The sequence below is a fragment of the Esox lucius genome, chromosome 10 (genome assembly GCF_011004845.1).
Source record: "Esox lucius isolate fEsoLuc1 chromosome 10, fEsoLuc1.pri, whole genome shotgun sequence".
Classification (NCBI taxonomy): domain Eukaryota; kingdom Metazoa; phylum Chordata; class Actinopteri; order Esociformes; family Esocidae; genus Esox; species Esox lucius.
In genome coordinates, this window is record NC_047578.1 from 16,474,946 (window position 1) to 16,497,566 (window position 22,621).

General features: G+C 39.0%; 1 protein-coding gene across 14 annotated transcripts in view; it reads right to left on the minus strand.

Moving 5' to 3' along the window:
• The window catches only part of syngap1a (synaptic Ras GTPase activating protein 1a), an 83,103-nt gene that overhangs the window by 20,908 nt on the left and 39,574 nt on the right, over positions 1–22,621 (minus strand). For 11 of the 14 annotated variants that reach the window (XM_020050393.3, XM_010873783.5, XM_020050399.3 and 8 more), the window contains one exon: positions 20,397–20,505. In XM_020050393.3, the coding sequence (XP_019905952.1) occupies positions 20,397–20,505 (109 nt within the window). Of the gene's footprint in view, positions 1–11,617; positions 13,700–15,202; positions 15,435–20,396; positions 20,506–22,621 lie in introns of those variants that run through there. The other 3 variants (XM_020050404.3, XM_020050401.3, XM_034294767.1) reach the window with 3 other exon arrangements.

Sequence of the window (22,621 nt, forward strand, 5' to 3'; positions counted from 1 at the left end):
ACAACTTTGGTGACATTTCCACAGTCAGAGTTCATAGGAACACTAAACAATATAATAAATGCCCTTTTAGCGTGAAACCAATTTGGGAAAATTATCCTAGAATTGTCACAGCTGAATACTCTGTGATGGATATCAATATCTGTTTATCTAGATAAGGAGATGAGCTCTAAGCGATCCGACTGTACACAGCCAATCAGGGCTGTGTATATAAATATTTCCGAAACAGGTTTTTAATGATGAGCATTTTGAAGGACAAATGCTCAGTGTTATAAATTATAGAACTATATTGAAGTTTTATGACATTTTTATTTATTAAGTGATTTATTAAGAAATATCTGAAGTAGATTCTCACCAAATATAACTGTCCACTTTGTACATTCATTTAGCTGTATCCTGGCCAAGTTTTACTGATCGGGCTCATGCAATGCAATTATTTAATCAACCAATCACATCCAGTTTGCGGCAGTGCTGTGGGCGAAAATGCCTTGTTGATGCTAGAGGTCAGAGGAGAATGGGCCGACTGATTCAAGCTGATAGAAGAGCAACTGTGACTGAAATAACCACTTGTTACAACCGAGGTATGCAGCAAAGCATTTTTGAAGCCACAACACGCACAACCTTGAGGCGGATGGGCTACAAGAGCAGAAGACCCCACCGGGTACCACTCATCTCCACTACAAATAGGAAAAAGAGGCTACAATTTGCACGAGCTCACCAAAATTGGACAGTTGAAGACTGGAAGAATGTTGCCTGGTCTGATGAGTCTCGATTTCTGTTGAGTCATTCAGATGGTAGAGTCAGAATTTGGCGTAAACAGAATGAGAACATGGATCCATCATGCCTTGTTACCACTGTGCAGGCTGGTGGTGGTGGTGGTGTAATGGTGTGGGGGATGTTTTCTTGGCACACTTTAGGCCCCTTAGTGCCAATTAGGCATCGTTTAAATGCCACGGCCTACCTGAGCATTGTTTCTGACCATGTTCATCCCTTTATGACCACCATGTACCCATCCTCTGATGGCTACTTCCAGCAGGATAATGCACCATGTCACAAAGTTAGAATCATTTCAAATAGGTTTCTTGAACATGACAATGAGTTCACTGTACTGAAATGGCCCCCACAGTCACCAGATCTCAACCCAATAGAGCATCTTTGGGATGTGGTGGAACGGGAGCTTCGTGCCCTGGATGTGCATCCCACAAATCTCCATCAACTGCAAGATGCTATCCTATCAATATGGGCCAACATTTCTAAAGAATGCTTTCAGCACCTTGTTGAATCAATGCCACGTAGAATTAAGGCAGTTCTGAAGGCGAAAGGGGGTCAAACACAGTATTAGTATGGTGTTCCTAATAATCCTTTAGGTGAGTGTTTGGCTGTGTGCAAAACTATAAATAAAAAAAGCCATAGGGTTTACTTTAATCTAAGGTTGTGTAACTTAGCAGACTGATGAGAATGCATAAATATACACATGCCCCATTTAGCACTACCTTGAATGTCCCTGCACAGTAAAACACAAGGCAGTTCCAAAAGACCACAGAACATGCTGTCCATATTATATCTGGAAAACATCCGCTAAAATCAGCCTCAATAAAGACACACCTTCTAATATCAGTCAGCTCCTGAAGTGTTGAAAAGGATACTTTTTTCCCCATGGATTTATGTTAACAGATTTCTACAGGAATTTTCTTAACCTAGAGTCAGAGGTGTTCAGGTCTGAATTTCCCGTATTTCATAACACTGTCTATATGTCTGTGTGCGAATGACTCACATAGGTCAAAATATTCCAGGAATCTAGGGACTGAGTCACATACAGTGTATTCACATACACATACATTCACATGCATATTTATAGTGGACAATATTAGTCATTCCATAGAAAATGTTTTTTTTTCAAATATAGTGTCACTTGGCTCTCTTAAGCGCTAGATAACAGCTCAGACTATACTATGACGAAAATAGCATGTACCCAAAATTAGAACAAAAGTGCCATTCAGTTCAAACTGGCAGACAGTTATATAATTATTATGCCTTCTGTTAAAATATCATTATTGTGCTTACTGTTAGCATGAAGATATTAGCAAGTTGATTACAGAAAACCTAGGGGCCTCATTTACAATCATGCATAAGCACAAACGTGTGCATAAAACATGTGTAATATCAATGTGCAGATTTGTAAAAAACTAAACAAAATGAACGTTTGCCTGAGCGTGTGCATCCGGTTACACCCAGCATTGACCATGTAGCCGCACAGACCCAAGTGGGGGAATCCATTGTGAATTCAAGCAGCATCTTTTGAAAGGGTATATAATATCACTAGAACTGTGCATTTGTGGTAAGATAATAACCAAAATAAAGTATAGTAATTTGTTAAAATGTTTATAATTATTATTATAATTTCACATCGTAAATCACATGAAAGACGCCTGATAATAATCCTCAATGAGCCTAGTTATACATGCTTTTGATTACAATCATCTGTAAAAATAGCGGTACCATTTCTATATACCATTGCACAACAGGCTGAAGTCAGGAGGGGACTCTTTGCCATCAATGGGTTCCTAAATATGATTAAAGCATTAAACAGCATCCACATAAAAAAAACAACACCTCCTCAAAATGATTTTAACTGTGTCAACAAATGTGCAGGTGATATGTGAAGCACAAAAGACACTCCTGAATGTGGTAGAAATGTGGCCTGGTGGAAGGCACAACGGGTACATTCTACAGAACAGCACTGTTGGCTTCTACGCCCACAGGAGGAAGCTTTTGACGACGAATGGCTTATTAGTGTGTTGCCCACTGAATTGCAGTATATTGCTAAAACAATTCATATTGTACTAGTGTTTCTTTCCTTGGAGCTTTGTTTTCATTTTACTTGTAAATCTGCATCCAAGTGAGCCAAATTCCACTTTTGGTTGACTCAACCTCTGACCCTACAAACTTATGTTTGTGCATACGGCCAAGTTCATCTCTGGAACCAAGCTTAATGTCATCCAAGACCTCGGTCAGGATCTCTGTCTGTCAAGAGCGTGCAAAGCTATCATCAAAGCAAAGGGTGGCTACTTTGAAGAATTGAAAATATAAATGTTTTTCTTGGGGATACTACATGATTCCATATGTGTTAATTCATAGATTTGACATCACTATTAAAAATACAGTCCCTTCAGAATGTATTCCTGCCCCTTTTGCTTTCTCCACATTTTGTTGTGTTATATTAGATAAATACAGACCTGTTGCCAAGACGATCAAAAAGGAGTTCAGGTGCATCTTGTGTCCTTTGATCTTTGAGATACTTGGAATCCACATGATCTAGAAAGGCACCTGAACTCACAGTGCATGTCAGAGCAAAAAGCAAGTCATTAACTCCAAGGAAATCTCAGTAGACCCCCAAGACAAAATTGTGTCGAGGCGTAGATCTGGGGATGGTTATGAAAAAATTGCAAAAGCACTGAAAGTTCTCAGGAGCACAGTGGGCTTCATCATTGTGAAATGAAAAAAGTTTGGTACCACCAAGGCCCTTCCTTGAGCTGGTCATCCGGCCAAACTTAGTATGACTGGCCATCTGAAGGACTCTGTGAGCACAAGGGAAAATATGATCTGATCAGACCAAAATCTAACTATGTGGCCTGAATGCCAAGCTGCATCTAGTGAAAACAAGGTACATGGCCCGGCGAATACCAATGCTTGTGATGAATGGTGATGGCAGCATCATGCTATTGGGATGTTTCTTAGAGGCAGGGGCTATAAGACTGGTCAAGATTGAGGGAAAAATGACCTACAGAGGTCCTTGAAGAAAACCTAGTCCGGAATACAAAAGACCTCAGACTTGGAGTGAAGATTAATCTTCCTGCATGACAATGTCACGAAGGACACAGCCAACACAACTCTGCGAATGTCCTCGAGTGGCCCAGCCAAAGCCTGGACATGAACCTGATCCCAGTTCATCGGTTAACATTGCGTAACTTTTTCCAGGTAAACACCCAAGAATAGCTACCATGATAGACTACACCAAAACAATGCTCTTGTTTACACAGTAAATGGTTAAAATAATTTAATGTTTGAAAACTTAAAAGCCAAAAGTAGAAAAACACACCCATTTTATTGTCTTGCTTTTACATTTACAGTACAAAAACCAAAAGCACTTGTTTTTGCATTGAAGTCATCCCCTGGATTAGAAAAACTATGAGTTCTCTTTGCTATTCCAGCTTTTGGATTGAATCTGAGAAAATGGCTGTCTTACTTTCACTCAGCGAAACTTTAATCCCAGCTCTCCCCTAATGGATCTCAGCTGCATATTTGAGAATGGAGCTGTGTATCAGGTTACTGGAAGCTAAAATGTAGAAGTGTACCACATTCAATGACAGCCAATTTATTTTGGCAAATTTAAGATAGATATGCCATAGAAGCAACTGACATTTGCACAAAAACAATATAATGGAAAACATGATCATAATGCTACTTATATAGCCTACTTGTCGCATTATTGTTGATGAGGGAACAAAAACCTGTAACTGTACCATTAAAAGACAAAATGTGTACAAGGCGCGAGGCTTACATCAAAGAAAGAGAAAATATAGGTTGAATTCTGTATACTGTACATGGCATTCAATTCAATCTTTTGCAACATCCAACTCTCTCTTGCTAAATTCTATTCTGGATTCCAGCTCATTGTTTTGTATCCATGGTAACAGCTCTAACAGCTTCTACTTACTTAAACTACAAGACATTGGTAGAATTTGTAGTAAGAGATGTGAGGGTTATGAGCATTTAAAAAGACCCCACCAGTATACAGTACTTACGAAGACACACACACACCATCCCCTAACTTAACCCTTATACTAATTCTAACGTCAATTCAACATCAACATTTTACGTCAAGACCTTTTTGCCTAAGCTTAAACTAACACTAACACTGACTTAACTCCTAAAGCTTAAACCTAAAACGAACTCCAATTCTAACACGAAAACTGTAAGATAGGATATCGAAAACTCAATATGAAAATAGGGGTTGTCTTTGTGGGGAATACATTTTCAGGTTTTACTACATTTTAAGGACTTCCAGCCACATGTATAGTAAAACCAGGATCACACACAAATGTGCAAAAGGTACAGCATTTTTAACTATAATGTGTGAGGTACATATCAAATAATTTATATTGGGCCTGCTAGCTGAGGTATGAACACATTAATACAACACAACTGCTATCCTAGTACAAACATGGCTCTCGCTGAGGCGTTATTACATATCACACAACAAAATATTTAAACACTAAAATAATAACTGTATATTGTCTATGACTGATGACACTTGTGAACATCCGTGTGTGTGCGTGTGTGTGTGTGTGTATGTGTGTTTATACTCTGAATGTAAATTTGATGCCAGGCTGGAGTGTGTGTGGGTGGTAACAGCTTCCAGCTAACTGATAGAGAGAGAAAGAGAAAGACAGAGAAAAGAGAGAGAAAGAGAAGGGGAGAACAAGAAAGACTGAGAGTGGGTGTTTGAGAAGTACACAATAGCCCTAAGCATTCCACATGTTTCTCTCTGCGGAAGATACTCTACATTTTTAAGTAATGATAAAATGATGTATTCAAATATTGCAAAATAGTTTGGCTTTTGAGGACAATTGATACAACAGTATTTGGTTCTCATGTCACAAGCATACTTTTCAGTAACAATGATCATTGAAATGGATGAAGATACTCCAAACGTTTTCAATTTGGAAAATGATATACTGACTGAACTGCAAAGCATAATACTGTTACAGATGCGAAGTTTAAGGAGTTCCCATTTTTGTGGGAATTTAATGAATTCAATGTATTGTACTCAAGAAGAGCATAATCTACCACAAACCCAAAGTTAACTGGTGAATATCCTGGATGCCAAAATCAAAACTAGAAAGATAGGATGTATTCAGTTCATTGAAGAAATTCACCTTTTTATAATGAATAATACGTGCCTGCACTGTATACTATATATACCCTCAGCCTTTTTGCATGCAAGAACAAAATACATACTATACATACATAACTACAGGGGGTTAAAATATGGCTGTAACCACCAAAAACATGGTCAGTCTAGCTTACTAGCACTCAACTGCACTGTTTTGACTGTCGCAATTGCTCTGCTACGAGTGTATCAAGACGAGGATAGCAACCCGATTTAAAATAAATTCCTATGCAAAAATCGATTCCTATGCCTGTTCATAAACTATTTTCAATAGTTTGGAAGAACAGATCATATCAATCATATCCCAGAGTTGTTTTTCTTCATTTGATTTAATTGCCTTGCATCAAACTGTTTTAAATGATTACCATTATGAATTGCAAAAAACATCAGTCATTGAATGTAAGTTGTCTTTCTTCCCTTTTTGTAATCCAAGTGTCAAGGTGCCATAAAACCCATTCTGTTTCCCAGGGTGAAAACACATTTCAGATCCCAGGGTGAAAACATGTTTTACTTAGCTTTTCTTAGCGGAAAAGCTAAGTAATGTAGATAAGTACAGCCTGACAACATACTGCATCTATAAATACAGTACAAATGATAACATTCACAGAGGAGGTCCTGATAAAAGTAACTGACTGTCACCCATGAATGACGCACTGCCACCTTTGGAATAATACATCTAAGAAATAAAATTTCATCAGTCAGCCAAGCTTGTGATGTCTGCGATACTGAGTGTGACTAATGTACGAAGGGAACTATGAATGTAAGGAGACATAAATACAGATCCTGGTCCTCAGTTCATTGTGGGAAACAATAGCTGTGATTATTAGAACTTGGCCAACATTTGTATAAACTATATTGACCTATATGGGAAAATTGTTAATCATGATGAGATATAGATATCTATATATGAATACTGAACTCCAAAAATATTTGTCAAAGTCATGATATTCTGTAGATATAAAGTGAACTCCATCAGCATTTGGACAGTGACATATTGTTTGTTCTTTTCTCTCTTCCAGCAGTTTGACTTTGAAATTATACATTGACTTTGAAATTAAAGCACAGACTATCTCTGGATGAATCTTTTAGAAATTACTGCACATTTGTACATAGTTCCCCCATTTTAAAGTAACAAACGTATTTGCACCAATACTTGTTTCTAATTAGGCAGGTATGTTTGTTAGCATCGCTAGCATATAGACAAGAGGGCTGTCAATGTCTAGTCTTAATTCTAGGCTTTGCATTTGGTCTGTTTCTGGTGATCACAAAGCTTCAATGCAAGTCGAGCTGGCCAGCACAAGGCAGATAAATCTGAATAGAAATATGCCAAACACAAGTAGCCAAAACATTAGGTATGCCAAATCAATTGTTTGGTAGATTAAAAATGAGAAAGAACTGGTAAGCTTAGCATTGGTAAACAACCTTGTACTTGTATGACCAAAACATTTTAAATATTACAACAGTCCACCAAACCAGGAACATTTTCCATTGCTAGGCATAGTAAACCAGTAACCTAGTTTAACCAGTAAACTAGCAATTCCCCAAAATTCAACTAAAGAATGGCCTGCTAAATAGTACCCAAAAATGTCAGTTTTACATGCCTCCTTGCACCTTCAATTTGCCTGCACTGCACATTTAGAATTGCCATTGTACTTTTCTTTTTTTCGGATGTTACATGCACGTCTACCTCGGGAACCTCATTGCTGCTATCCCCCCATTTCAGTTGTACAGACTACCTTACACCTCCAACTTGCTCGATTGCACAATCAAAATTGTCATTTGTACTTGTATTTGCCTCATCGCACAACTATTAATTCCCACTTGCATATGCATATACTTAATACTTGTGCATTTGTACGTTTTCTGCCCTCCCCTATTTGCCTTCATTGCTCATTTAGAATTGCTATTTAGCACTGTATTTGCCTTAATTGCACATCTACACATTCCACTTGTAACATACACTTTACGTAATACTTGTACATTTCCTGCTATTTGCACTTCTGGTTAGATGCTAGCTGCATGTTGTTGTACTGCACTCATACAATTCAATGACAATAAAGTTGAATCTAATCTAATCTGATCTTATCTAAAAAACAACATGTAGAGACAGATAAGATATTCACCAGACCTGAATACCATTATGCGTGCCTTTACCATGCTGAAGACATGACTGAAGGTAATATAGACAGAAACAAACAGGAACTAAAGATGGCTGCAGTACAAACCTGGTAGAGCAACGCAAGGGAAGACAATCAGTGTCTGGTAATGTATATTGGTTGATGACCTCAGGCCATTAATGAATGCAAAGAATATGAGATGAAGCACTAACTATTACTAATTGATTGTACATATTGTTAAACTGTCTAAATACTTTGGGTACCCCAAAATGGGGACTAAATACAAAACTTGGTAACATTTCAAAATACAATATGTATGTTCAATACACTCAATTTGTCTGCACTTTGTTCTTATAGACTATAAGTTATAGTCATTGTATAATTTCATATCAAAAGTGGTGAAATATAAAGCCAAAAAACATTTCTGTAAAATTAAAACAGCCTGAAACATTTGGTCAAGATTGTGCAGAAAAGCTCATCCGTGATTTTGTTACATCAAGATTAGACTATTAGACTAATGTTCCTCCCTCCAGCTATCCAGGTAAGAAGGGACCTTTCTGTGGAATAATCTACCATTAGTACCAACTGTCCAACTCCGGTATTCCACAACCCCAAACAGAGCACATTTTGGTTTTAGCCCTAGACAAACAAAGCCAATTCACAAACCAGGGCTTAATGACTAGTTTGAAGGTTTGATCAGCTGTGTAAAGGGTGAACGTTTGGGGGTACTAAAAGCTGGAGTTGGTAAACAATGCTTTAAAACTTCTCTCTCACTCAATAGACACAATAGACCTGAGCCCTAGAATCCACTCTCAGAACCACTCCGTCCAAAGTCCATGAGGTCAGCTTGCTGATCTAGATTCTAGATGATTTCTCCTGTATTTGCCTACACCCCAATTGGTCCCTTTTATTATTTTGTTTTAATTTTATTATCATGAAAAGCCAACTGACATTTACGTTTCTTCTGAGGTTAGGTGTTTTTGACCAGTCAGAAGTGGATTGGCTACCCCCATTCCCAGGCTACTTTCTAGGTTTCTTACTACAGTAGGTTCTTCTCTTTCTATTTAGTTGTCCGTCTGTAGGCTAACACTTTGGTGTTTATGTGGATGCAATCTTCAACTGCAAGCCAGTGGAGTGTGTGGAGTAGTGGGGTGACATGGGGTAACTTGGGAAGGTTGAACCCCTGGGTAAGTAGCAGGGGTCTGATATTACAAGCAGTATTTAATGATCGCTAACTACATTCAAACATTTTTGATTAGCCTTGGCGGAACAATTGAACATGTTTGAAAAACAAGAATGATAGCTACTGCAGGAATTTGACACATATTGTAGGTTTTTATCAGCTTCAATTCTCTTCCCAATGTGCCTCATTTTCTATTGTTACCATGACAACTGTCCATTTTAAGTTTTTCACTGCACACTAACTTCTTTGGTTTCCAATCAATGAGGTACATAGCTAATGGTATATAAGGGAATAAACTGAGTCAGGTGTTTACATTTGGAAGCATGACATCAAGGCATACTTTATTGGCAAAATGCCATTTTTAGAAGAGCAGCATCCAAAAGATGTGGAACTCATGTACTTGCCAGGTATATAATCTTTGTGAGCCTTTGATTTGAACATCAGTAGATCCCCTCATCTAATGACTTTAGAAATTGTATGTGCCTGGGTGTGAATCACTCCTGGTGAATGGCAAACCTGGCTGGAAAACCGTCTGACAGACACATTTTTGCTAAATCAAGAACTAACTTCCCCCAATCCAGGATTATGTGCAACTGTAACACCCCTTAAACGGATTCACAGAAAATAATGAATTAAAAAAAATACTGAATATTGAAAATATATAAAAGCACAATTAGAACATAGCAGTACAGTTACAACTGATTAATCAGTTCCATTTCATGTTTATAATTGCCTAGTGAACCAGACCCATCCCTTCTGGCGTTTGGGCTTGTTTATCCAGATCTCTATCCACTTTTCACAACAGCCCACAGCTCGGCCAGAATCAACTTAATTTAGATCTGAAGGAATTCGAACGGTAAAAAGTCATTACTGTATGTATAGCTCGGCACATGCACAGACGTGAGTATACTTGTGCCCAAACACCTACCCCTTTTTCAAGAACTCTTTTGAGGGGTGGTATAATATTTTGTTGTGTTTCTGAAGCCAGTTTGCCAGCAAGCCATTGGGGGTTCACCCTCACCCCCACCCATCCAGTTGCATAAACACAACATACTGAGATAACAAGCAAAAGCCCTCGACCCAACTCCATCGCTTCTTCTGTCAGGAGACTGATGTTGGATGTGTCAGAGCAACATCAACACACCAGCATACCAATACCAATACCAACATATCCAAACTAGACACAACCCAGTCAACCATATCCATAAAAGAGTATGCATATTATACTACATAATATTAATAATAAAAATTACAATGAATGCAGTAAAGTTACTCCATCAAAGAAAAGCTCCGTCATGGCAGAGTTTGATTCCTGGTTGTGGCATGCCAACAATGCCCAGGACTCTAGCATGTGGCAGTAGAAATTGGCTTAGCACCATCCTGGTTGGTGTGGTTAGGTTTTGACAAGGTTTGTCTAGCCTCATGGCGTGTCTCCCTGTGAACGGTTGGTGAATTCAAGCTCAAAAACGTAGTTATTGGCTAAAGAATCCTTTCTTCTCCAAGATCTGATTTGCTGGTAAGTGCTTTATGGTTAACTGACTAGTGTGCTAAGGACCTGAACAGCTTGGCAAATTGTGCTTGGAGGAACATGTCTTGATCTTCAACTCTCCTGAGCCAACAAGGGTTGCCTAGCCTCATCACGCTCTAGTGTCTTCTTGTGGACAGTCGGCACATGCAAGCTTAAGCGGAGTTAGTGGCTAAAGAATGCTTTCTTCTCTAAGCGCTGAGGTACTGGCAGGTTCTTGCGGGTTAATTGACCAGTGTGCTAAGGACCTGAACGGCTTGGCAAATTGTGCTGTAGTAGTTGCAGTGAAGTAGTTGCAGTGATGACACGAGGCCATGAGCGCAAATTGGAAGGGAAGACAAACAGGGTAAAGTCAAACAGGGTGAATTCAATTGAGTTATAAGCAGATGTATCTAAATAATCTGCTGATAGCTCCCCCTCCCCCTACGACGTCAGACATGTTTTCAAGGGGCACTGTAACTAGCTGTAACTAGATTAGGCTGCCAGTTGATGAATGTGTTGTCACAGAAAAAAAATCAAACAATGCTTTTAAAGAGATATTTATGATAATTATAAGATATTATTTGTTTTATGTTTTTGAGCACCTGCCCTCTAAAAGGCCTGTGTATGGCCCTTTGTGGAGTACAGGAGCTCCATCTAGCATAGCAGAGTGCAAAGGCACCAATTAATGTCTTTAGGAAGGAGCAAGGATTGTTTCTGGACAGGATCTGCCTTGTCGAGCAGGCTGTAGTAATGTGTATTTGTAGTTTAAAGTTATAACTCAGAAAGGGACATTTCTGACATTCAACACAGGAGCGAATTACATCAAGAAATAATCAAAGACTCAGATTGTCACGCCTTACCCAAAATACAGGCTGCGATTCGTTGACTTCCAAGCAGAGCAGCTCAATAACCAAGTTAAGGTGAGTACGGGTCAGCAGAATCAAGGCTGGTTTCCAAGTTACTTAGGAATGGGGGTTCATTTTCCAGGTGGCTTTCAGCTATGGTTGACTATAGCACACCACGGTAGTAGTAGGTTCCACGTTTGGTTGGTCCACAGGTTGAAGGTGTGGGCTGAGATGTGTCCAGCAATAGTATATAGGGTCCTCTTCTTTTAAGATCGCTTGCGCTTAACAACTATCTCTGTGACCACATGAGACACTTAAAAGTTGTTGTTGAGATCCATACTATTCACAACACATTGTACAGGAAGTATGAGTTCCTAATAATATGTGTATTATTGATTTAAGCTAAATTAGTATGCATTTTAAAATGTTTGCTTCTGCTGTAGATGTGCTTTTTGTCTGTGCATTTGTCTTTATTATAATATACTTTAAATATATTCAGAGAGCTCTCTGTGAAGTAAGCACATGTCTTTTGCCAAAAGGTTGTGAATTTAAGTGAACACATGGATTTTTGAGGACTTGGAGTGTTAAGGCTGTGCATGTTTTTGGCAGTTCTTATCACTGTGCAAAATCTGGATATGAAGATTAGCAAGGTACAGTTTTAAGTGAGTTTGAGTTGCTTGTGACATGGATTTAGCTTGTGTCTGGGATAATGACTTTGATAAGTTACAATGGTATACTCAGTGCAACTAAGAATACAAATAGGTTATTACAGAGACTGGAAAATTCCAGTATACAGTTCTAAATAATAAATATTGATAAATACATCATAAATATCCCTATATATTCACTTATTATATTTTTAGGAAATGGTGGATATCAGCAACTCCCTACAAAATGTACAATATAGTAGACTATTTGCTCACTCAAAATATATTGTGATGCGTATGTTTTGTTATAATGATTGTTATGATGTCTCACGCATGTTCGATTCTTTCTTCCACCAACGCCAAGCCACGCTTTCCAGTGCTGGCATCCGCAGCTCCTTGTCAGGCAGTCCCACAGAAGGCTCTTTGACCACGGCCTCTCTTTGGTCTCTTCCGTCGGCTCCTTTTATTCCGACTGTTTTCCAATCCCAAACCTGAAATGCGATCCCTTTTCCGTTTCCTCGGTAACCTACAGAATCACTTCTGAGGGTGATTTTTTTCATCTTTTGGTTGGGTTTATCTTTGCAGCCTATTACTCTTGTAATGCATCAACTTGCGTTCTATACGAATCGATGTACTCTGATAATGATCAATGTAAGATCAATGATCAATTAGGCTAATCTGTTAATGTTTTGACAAATGCATTCAATCGCCGTGAACGAACCAAATTGTTGCAAGCCATCTGAAATATGATAAAAATTCCCAGAACGTCGTATCAATACCAACATATACTAAATATTTTGGTTAAAGCCAGTCATAAATCACCCTATACTTTTATCGATGTGACAAATGTCGGGGATATGGACCAACCTGTCACTACATTTAGGGTGTAGCGTATGCCAACAAATCGACTACGGGCGCATCCTCGTGGTTATGCTTTACACACCACGTCTATCCATCAACACAGAAATTATATAGAGACGTATCTCTTTCCAGCGCTCGCATATGCCCAACATCCATGCCAGAAGAAGCGTATATGGCTATTTTCCGATTCGTAGGATAGGCCTACATTCTGTTTGCTGATAACAGCGGGGAGACTTGAGGACGGGTCCGTAGGCTGTCATCCCTCATCGAAATAAAATAAACCGATATGTAAATGCATCAGATTCCAAAGAGAGTTGTTAATAACCAGAAGTTGCCGCTTTGACACTGCCTCCGTTCTACCGTCAAAATGAATTTCTCTATGGTGTTGCGTCAGACTTTATCGGTTGCTTGGAGAGACGTATTGAACGATGTTGTTGCACAGGTGAGTGATCTTGTATTTTCGTTCATCGCTATGTCGCGCTTCTTCTGCCGCGGTCACTTGCAACAAGATGATTGAGAAGCGAATTGTCAGAAAGAGGCGGAGGAGGTGTTGAAAGGTGATTGGTGAAATCTCTCTCTATCGTTCTCTCTCTGGCGCGCGCGCTCTTACACACTCACGCACACATGCACACTCACACACATATTGTAACAAGCTGATGTGGGAGAGGGGAAAGGGTTTATGAAGACTGAGTGCAATAACGGTAAACTGTCAGTATGCGCACTAAATGGTACAACCTAACGGTCACAAACGTACTAGACAAAAGCCTACCAGCACATTAATAAGGAACAGAAAAATACAATGGTGCTTGAAAGGTGCCCACACCTAAGAGGAAAAGTATCATATAACAATACTACAATTTGTATTGGGTTATAACATAGCATGATTTAATACTAGAAACATTCTTGTTGCCTGGATAGACTGAGTTTTGCAAGCAAGATTGACTGTGGGAGGCTGTCAAGAATCTACATTAATTTACAAGTATTTTATCATAATGTTATCCTCTCCAGTTTACAATTTTGGCATTTCCTCTTTTGCAACTACATGGAACATATGAAGACTGAGATTTTTCCCCCCTTTAAGTGCCTCTTGCTAAGCTATTTAGATTCTAACCAAGCTGCTCCTTCACACAGGAAGTTTTCTCTGGTGCACATCTGGTGCTTAGAGAACGCATTTCCCAGCCAGTAACCATGGCTAGTACTCTGTAATTCCTGTGTCTCTCTCTCTAGATCTCTCTCTTGGAGGACATGACAAATTCTGTCTAGGGGAGGAGAGGGTGTGTGGAGGAGAGGGTGTGTGTGTGTGTGGGGGGGGGGGGGGGGGGTCGGGGGCAATCACATGTGTGTGTGTGAGTGTTAGATGACATACTCTGTAAACATTTTGAATTTTAAGTTTAAGTTTTCTGGAAATGGGCAGTCCATCCGGTTGTATTGCTGATCCAGGACACACACACACACACACAAGGTTCCAGTCTTTCTTGGCAGTTTTTCCTCACCATTGTGCTATTCCATATGTTTTACTAGCTGTTTAAGGTTTTTAGCTGTTGACACTTGTACTTACTCTTCAGCCTTTAATATTTATTTGTTATCCATAGAAAACTGACACCAATAAATTGACATTCAGGCACCAATCAAAAACTTGGATAAAATCATATCTACATTTGTTAAAAAGATCCCCCTTAAACAGCAGACATTAGATACTATCCACAAACTATTCAATCTGTAAACCTGAGATCCATAGAATAATGCAGCTCTTTGTTGCAGATATCTAATAAAAAAAATCCAAAAAATCCAATAATATTCAACTAATCAAAAGATTGATCAGCTTAATTCTTGCTTCAGTACTGATCTAGAATAACCATCTAAAAACCCTCAAGGAATAGGATTGAAGTCTATGTCCACACAAACATGATCTCCCTGAACCTAGTAGCTGTAAGGCAGCAGCAATTCAAAGTACATGCTGCTACACCATAAAAATAAATACAGAGGCTGGTCTACATGGCTCAAGGAAAGACGTCACCTGCACACACACACAGAAACGTATGCACACATGCCCACTCACACAGCGACACACACACAGAAACATCAGCCATACCTGAATGCTCCGGAAATAACATTTTGAGAGATATAATCTTCCTCTGGTTAATGAAGTGAAGGCAAACTGAATACCCTCCATGTCAATGAACAATGGGTAGAATAGGCAAAGTCTAAAGTAACATCACTTCATTCAAACACTGACGCTGGTGGCTGTTTGCTAAACAAAATGTCCTTACTACATTCAATAATTCTTATTCCACGCTTTGAATGAACACATTAAGACTACTACACAATTGTGATCCGGACAAACTGTTCCATGATGTACAGTGGTTCAGTCCAGATAGGACTGTGCTAGCCAATCATGGTGCTTGGATCCAACCAAGTCAGACATGGGGTTGATAAATCAGTATTCCCAGTTTCCATGACAACTGTATGACCATGATTATTTCCCTTTTAACTGCTGGCAGTACCAAAAGAGATTTTTACTTGAAGAGGAGGAACAGATCGAGGGAAATGGAGAGAGTGAGGAGAGAGAGGCCAAAGTAATAGTGGTGTATAAAAAAGGTTACTATTTACCAAACTGCAGGCCTATAATTATTACCATGGTTACCATCAGGAAAGAGATGGGATGTGACCTCCGTAATGTTGCAGTATCATTTTCATTTCTTTGATGAAACTTTACCCCCATTATATAATTCGAATGTATTTTTCTATGTATTGTACCTTGCTTTCTTACTTTCTCTTTTTCTCTCTCTTTCTCTCTCTCTCTCTCTCTCTCTCACACACACACACACACACACACACACACACACACACACACACAAACACAGTAACGCATTTATACATTACAAGAGAGAGCATGTTCAGACAGATCTACCGTTCAGTTTTGATTTGTATGCATTTTGTACAATTTACTTTAATTTAGTTTGCAATGTAGGATCTCATTTGGCACATGTGATGCTCCGTAACAAAGGCGAGATAGGGACTAATGCATTGCATGATACTGTTAAGGGTAAATTCAAACCAACGAGTGTACAGCGGTGATGTGTAACATATGACGGTGTTCCTCGCTCTCACCACGATTACCGATTGTACCACCCACGTTTTGCCGCTCTGCGTGGTGACGCAGGCCCAGACATCAAAACCAATAGTGAATGCTGCTTGTGCGTTCTGTGTAAATAAGTACAAAACGAAAAAGATTGCATGTCTGTGTTCGAGTGGTCCCACATTCACAGACTTTGCTTTTTAGAACAACAAAAAAACGAATATTGTCTAAATGAAGTGGTATGAATCGGAAGAGAGGAACCCTTAAACAAAACGCTAATACAGATACAAGAATGTGACCTGCCTATAAGCCTACAGTACCACGGCTAGATTCCTTATCACATACAAACATTTAGTTTCCATTTTTCTAGAAGAATCAGGGGATCAAATGTTCAAATGCCTGAATGAATATACTGGGATATTTTAAACTTAAGATATGTTGCTAGGAGAGACAACAATGTATTACAATAATAGGAAAAACATCTTCCTCTTTTCCCATGAACGGACATTACCAATAAGGTACCAGTGTAACTTAGACAATAGAGCATGGCGCTTGCAACGCCACAGTTGTGGGTTCAATTCCCCCTGGGGAGCCAGGATGAAGCTACTACTGTAAGAAACTAAGGGTAAGAGTGTCTGCTAAATTACTTAAGTGGAAATATTAGTTGATATTTTTCCCTGAGTATTATGTGTCTGGATAAATATACTTTTTTTTTTTAAAGCTGTGTATTCAACAGAAACATGTGGTAGCTGGTGCCAAAATGTAAATCAACATTATAGATTGTCAAATAAAAATATTGGTGAATACATTTGTGAATGGAGTAGCCAGCATTACTTGTTGATGTGGAAAATAAGTTATTCCCTCCAACAGTAATTATGTGATTACATATTGCGACCCCCTATGAAACCCACTCAAAAATGCAGTTGAATTAGAAAATGTGTTAATGACCATAATTGCACATTACAACCATTAGCCGATTCTATGGGGTACTACAGACACATCTGAAAATCTTTCTATATATAAAAGGGTCTAATTCAGAGTATACAAATGTACCAACTAATGTTCAGGGTGCAGCATATAAAAAAAAAGTGTCAGCCAATCCAACAGATGTATTCTTCAATCACATTTGCAGTATTGAATTCTGTTTTTGAAAATCATAAAAATGTTACCCACGTCTTCATAACTATGTACATTAATCTCAACAACGACCAATGTTTCTCCACCGGCCATCAGGGAACAATGCACCCTTAGATTATTGAGGCCACTAAAATGCTAATCGGTTTTAATTGTTCAATTACTCTATTCTTCCAGCACAGTTGTATACCGTTAAAATAATACTCCGAACCTGCGAAATACCAATACATTTAAAGTGCCAGTATACAGTGGGGTACAATGAGATGCTTAATTGCCTGTTCTCTAAACAATGCCTTCAAAATAAGAAAGAAAAAATATGAATGAATTTGTCACTTCAATGTAATAGAAACAGAGTGGTGAACTGGGTTGTTTTCACCACCCGCTGAAGGGCCTTGTGGTCGAGATTGAAATAGTTCCCATGTCTGGCTGTGCTGAAACTTGTCTGGACATTCTCTGTGGTGTAAAAGTTGCAGAGTGCTCAGGGGGAAATGACAAATGCATTCAGCCGTCTGTGGTTGTAGCAACGTTGATTCGCCTTCTTGACTAAAAGGGTGACTCTGTGGGCACATACCCTTGAGGGGCCCTCGTGTTGAGAGTAATTGTGGAGGAGGTGGTGTTGCCAACCCTAACAGCCTGTGGTCTGCCAGTCAGGAAGTCTAGGACCCAGTTGCAGATGGTGGTGTCCAGAAAATGGGCCCTGAGCTCGGTGACTAGCTTGTGGATTACGTCACAGCATCACTTCGACAACAAAAGACTACAGTACAGGCCTTGAAAAGCAGGCACTCAAGGAGTCACTGTGAAAGTGTGCTATTTAGGGTTGATAATATTCACTGCCGTTCAAAAATTTGGGGTCACTTACAAATGTCCTTGTTTTTGATAGAAAAGCAACATTTTTGTCCATTAAAATAACATAAAATTGATCAGAAATACAGTGTAGACATTATTAATGTTGTAAATGACTATTGTAGCCGGAAGCGGCTGATTTTTTAAGGAATATCCAGAGCCCCATTATGAGCAACCATCAGTCCTGTGTTCCAATGGCTCTTTTTGCCGGACCGCGTAAGTGGAGCGGCCCAAGAAGAGCGAATGTCTCTGACTGACTGACTGACTGACTATCACGTGTTAAATAGCATAGACAAAAAAGTAAGTTATCTTCACCTAAATTTCTCAGTTCTTATGACTATTCCAAGTAGTACGTTAGTAGATACTAGTGTTAGATTCTGCCCACTTTTATCACTAGTAAGCCTATTACTTGCTAATAAGATGCTAAAACGGCCAGTGGCAAAACCATATAGTTCATAGATGCTACTTGTGGTGGAAGTAAACTTAATAAGAAACGTTAGTCAGTTTAATACAATGGTGTCAAAATATTCAAACTTGGCGTGATGCTAATGCGTGACAAAATAATCTAGTCAAGACGATATACTGACACTTGGCAAGACACAGCCTCTCACACAGAAGACCTGGGTTCCAATCCAGTGAGGGAACAATATATATCACTTCTAATTGCGGGCTGGCCGAAATAGGCTTGCTGGGTTCCTTTTCTGGTTATTTGCTAATCCAAGTTTATCATTTTAAGTGGTTAACTGATCATTAGAAAAGCCTTTTGCAATTATATTAGCACAGCTGATGCACAAATGCTGTGCTGATTAAAGAAGAAATAAAACTGGCCTTATTTAGATTAGCTGAGTATCTGGAGCATCAGCAATTTTGGGTTCTATTGCAGGCTCAAAATGATCAGGAACAAAAAAACATTCTTCTGAAAATCATCAATACATTTTTTTTCTGAGAAATGAATGCTATTCCAATGCGACAAATTGCCAAGAAACTGAAGATCTCATACAACAATGTGTAGTACTCCCTTCATAGGACAGCGCAAACTGTCTCTAACCAGAATAGAAAGGAGAGTGGGCAATACATTACTAAGCAATACATCACAGTGTCTAGTTTGAGAAACAGATGCCTCACAGGTCCTCAACTGGCAGCTTTATTAAACAGTAACTGCAAAAAAACAGTCTCAACATCAACAGTGAAGAGGCGACTCAGGGATGCTGGCCTTTAAGGCAGAGTTGTAAAGAAAAAGCCATATCTCAGACTGGCCAATAAAAAGAAAAAATTAAGGTGGGCAAAAGAACAAAGACACGGGACAGAAGAAGACTGGCAAAAAGTGTTATGGACAGACAATTTTAAGTTTGAGGTGTTCGGATCACAAAGAAGAACATTTGTGAGACGCAGACCAAATGAAAAGATGCTGGAGGAGTGCTTGACGTCATCTGTTAAGCATGGTGGAGGCAATGTGATGGTCTTGGGGTGCTTTGGTGATGGTAAAGTAGGAGATTTGTACAGGGTAAAAGGGATCTTGAAGAAGGAAGGCTATTACTCAATTTTGCAACGCCACGCCATACTATGTGGATGGCACTTGATATCCTCAGATTACCTTAATAAATTGGCAACTAGAATGCCAAAGGTCTGCAAGGCTGCAATTGCTGCAAATTGAGGATTATTTGACAAAAGCAAAGTGTGAAGGAAAATTATTTCAATAAAAAATCATTATTTCTAACCTTGTCAGTGACTATATTTCCTATACATTTTTCTATATTTCCTATTCAAACTCATTGGTGGTATATGTGTTATATGACCAACATACACAGAACTGTACTTATACACGGCTTGCTGTTCTCATGCGTAAATTGCTTGAACTAGGATCTTGCTAATTATTTACCAGTTTATTTAAGGACCAAGTCATGGCGGAAAATGGAATGATAAATAATTTACTCAGAAGGCCACTCCTGTTGAACTCTTTGGCCAGTCCCACAAAAACCAATTTAGACTCCAGTGGCCTGGAGATGAGGTTAACTAACTGTATACTGTCATAATCAACTTCAATGGAGTGTGACATGCAAGGATGTAGGCATCAAATTAGAGCCAGCAGATATCCAGAAAATTTTACAACAAAATGTAGAACTTGTGCTGATGTACTGCAATGAACTTACTATAGTGTATTTTGTGATCCAATGTTGTATTCGTCTACAGTGTACACAGTACACTGTTTTGGCATATGGGTTTAACGTACCGATCTCAGGGTGTTGATGTCTCCCCTCAACCGGCACACTGACGGTCCTTCGGAGCAGCTTGGTCCGCTGAGAACCTGAGCGACGCTCCCGCATCAGTAAAGGGTGAACCTAGTAAGAACCAAGGGTAAATTAGTTCTATCAGGCTGAATACCTCTTCTGATTATAACTCCACATTGGGTTAGCCATCTAGCCTTAATCTGGCAAACATTTACTTCATTTCTTGATAGTTTGTTGATAGTATGAATATTTGTAGAGCATCTGATGGTTATCTTGAATATTCAAATAAAATGTTACCAATTATTCGACCAGCCACTCAGATTTTACCAGTCCAAAGCATTGTTTAAACAAAATAGTCAATAAAACCAGCAACACATGAGCATGTTTAATAATGTTACCACTTGTTATGTGAGCACTTGGAAGGAATATGACCAGCAACCCTATTGGTCCAGGAAATTCTCATTATGTTATGTTTTATGTTTTGTTTATGTCTCGATTTATCCTAATGTTATTTATTCTTATGCTTTATGATGGCTATCTTAACTTGCATTGGCACGTTTTTGGTCCTCATATTGTCAGACAACAGCACCAGATTGAAAATGCAAAGCCCGGAATCAGGACTAGACCGCTTTCCTGTGCATAAACCTACAATGCAAAATGACACATCTGCCCTATAAGAAACAGCTGTGAAACCAATTGTTGAATGATTTGTGGGCCATTAAAATTAAATGACTATATACCAAACGTGCTATAATTTCAAAATGGCTCATACTCAGACATGTCAGGTCCTGGCTCGGGTCCTCTAGGCATCTCTATGCGCCTGGGGACCACAGCCTGGGCCTGACCACAGAGGTGCCTCGTGACATCCTTTATTTTACCAGGGGATGTCCCATTGAGATAATCAAATCTCTTATCCGATGTGCCTCGTGACATCTCTGTGCTCCCTTTTTGAGTGTCCTCAATTGGAGGCAGCTGTCTCTTGTCGCCTCTGATTGGGGACCCTATTTCAGTTGCCTGTATTTTGCTCAGTTTGTGGTTTGTTGTTTGTGTTCAGTTTGGCACCTCAGCTCATAGATGTTACTCACACGAAGTTTCCGTTTGTTAATTTATGTTTAAGAAATAGGGAATTAAAGGATGTTTACTAAGCCTCACTCTGCTCCATGTCTCCTATCTACAAGCAGCTGTGACAAGACATGGATAAGTATCTTCAAATGAAAGATAAGTGTGCACCCATAGCCATTGTATCATTTTAAAATGTAGGAATACGGAGCCAAACAAATATATTAATAATGATGATGTTGAATGATTTAGCCAGTCCAGGAAAATGATCCACTCTTAATACTCTGTGGTATGGAAAAGATTGAATCAATAAACTGATACACAAGAAGAATTGACACATCCATCTGTGCATTTGAATTAAAGATATTACATAGAACACCCACCACAAAGAAAGGTGTAAGGATTTGACCATTGAACAGATGGAAATGTGCAGACTGCCATGAAGAGACAGAAACATTAGATCCTCTCTTCAGGAACTGTCTATAAATAGCTCATTTTGGGAGTCAAGTCCAGCTTAAATTTAAAGGGATTTTTTAAATCCAGACTGGCACATAGTTGCACCATTTCAGGGTACCATGGGAATTTTGATTAGCATCATGTCCAATGGAGTAATCTGGTTTAGTACATGTTTGCATATCATTTGCATGCAATGATTGCCTGAAGTCAGCAACCCATAGAAATCACCAGATGCGGGGTACCTTCCCTGGTGAGGCACAACAAGGCCAGTACTGCAGCCATCTTCAGTTGGCTGAAGACTCTTCTGGTAATGTTTCATAGATCAAATTTCTGGTGTTCAGAATATTATGAAAAATCATAATATGAAAATCTATCAAATCATAATGTCAGGATATATGAATGAACCTGCACATTAATATTGGGGGGATGGAGATTCACAGGCATTCAATGAGAAACATCTTTGTGCTCTTATAAGAAGATTTTGGACATGTAGGGAGCTTCAAGATCATGTAGGATAAATATTGCAAAATAAATTATATGATAAAATACAGCTCCGGAAAAAATTTATTAAGAGACCACTACACCTTTTTCTTTCCTTTCGAAAAGTTGAAAAGGAAAGTTTTGGGTGAGGAACAGAAGCATTCAATTTGCAGTGGCCTCTTCTGTTCCACAATCAAAACCTTACTTTTAACTTCAGTGGTCGTGCAGTGGT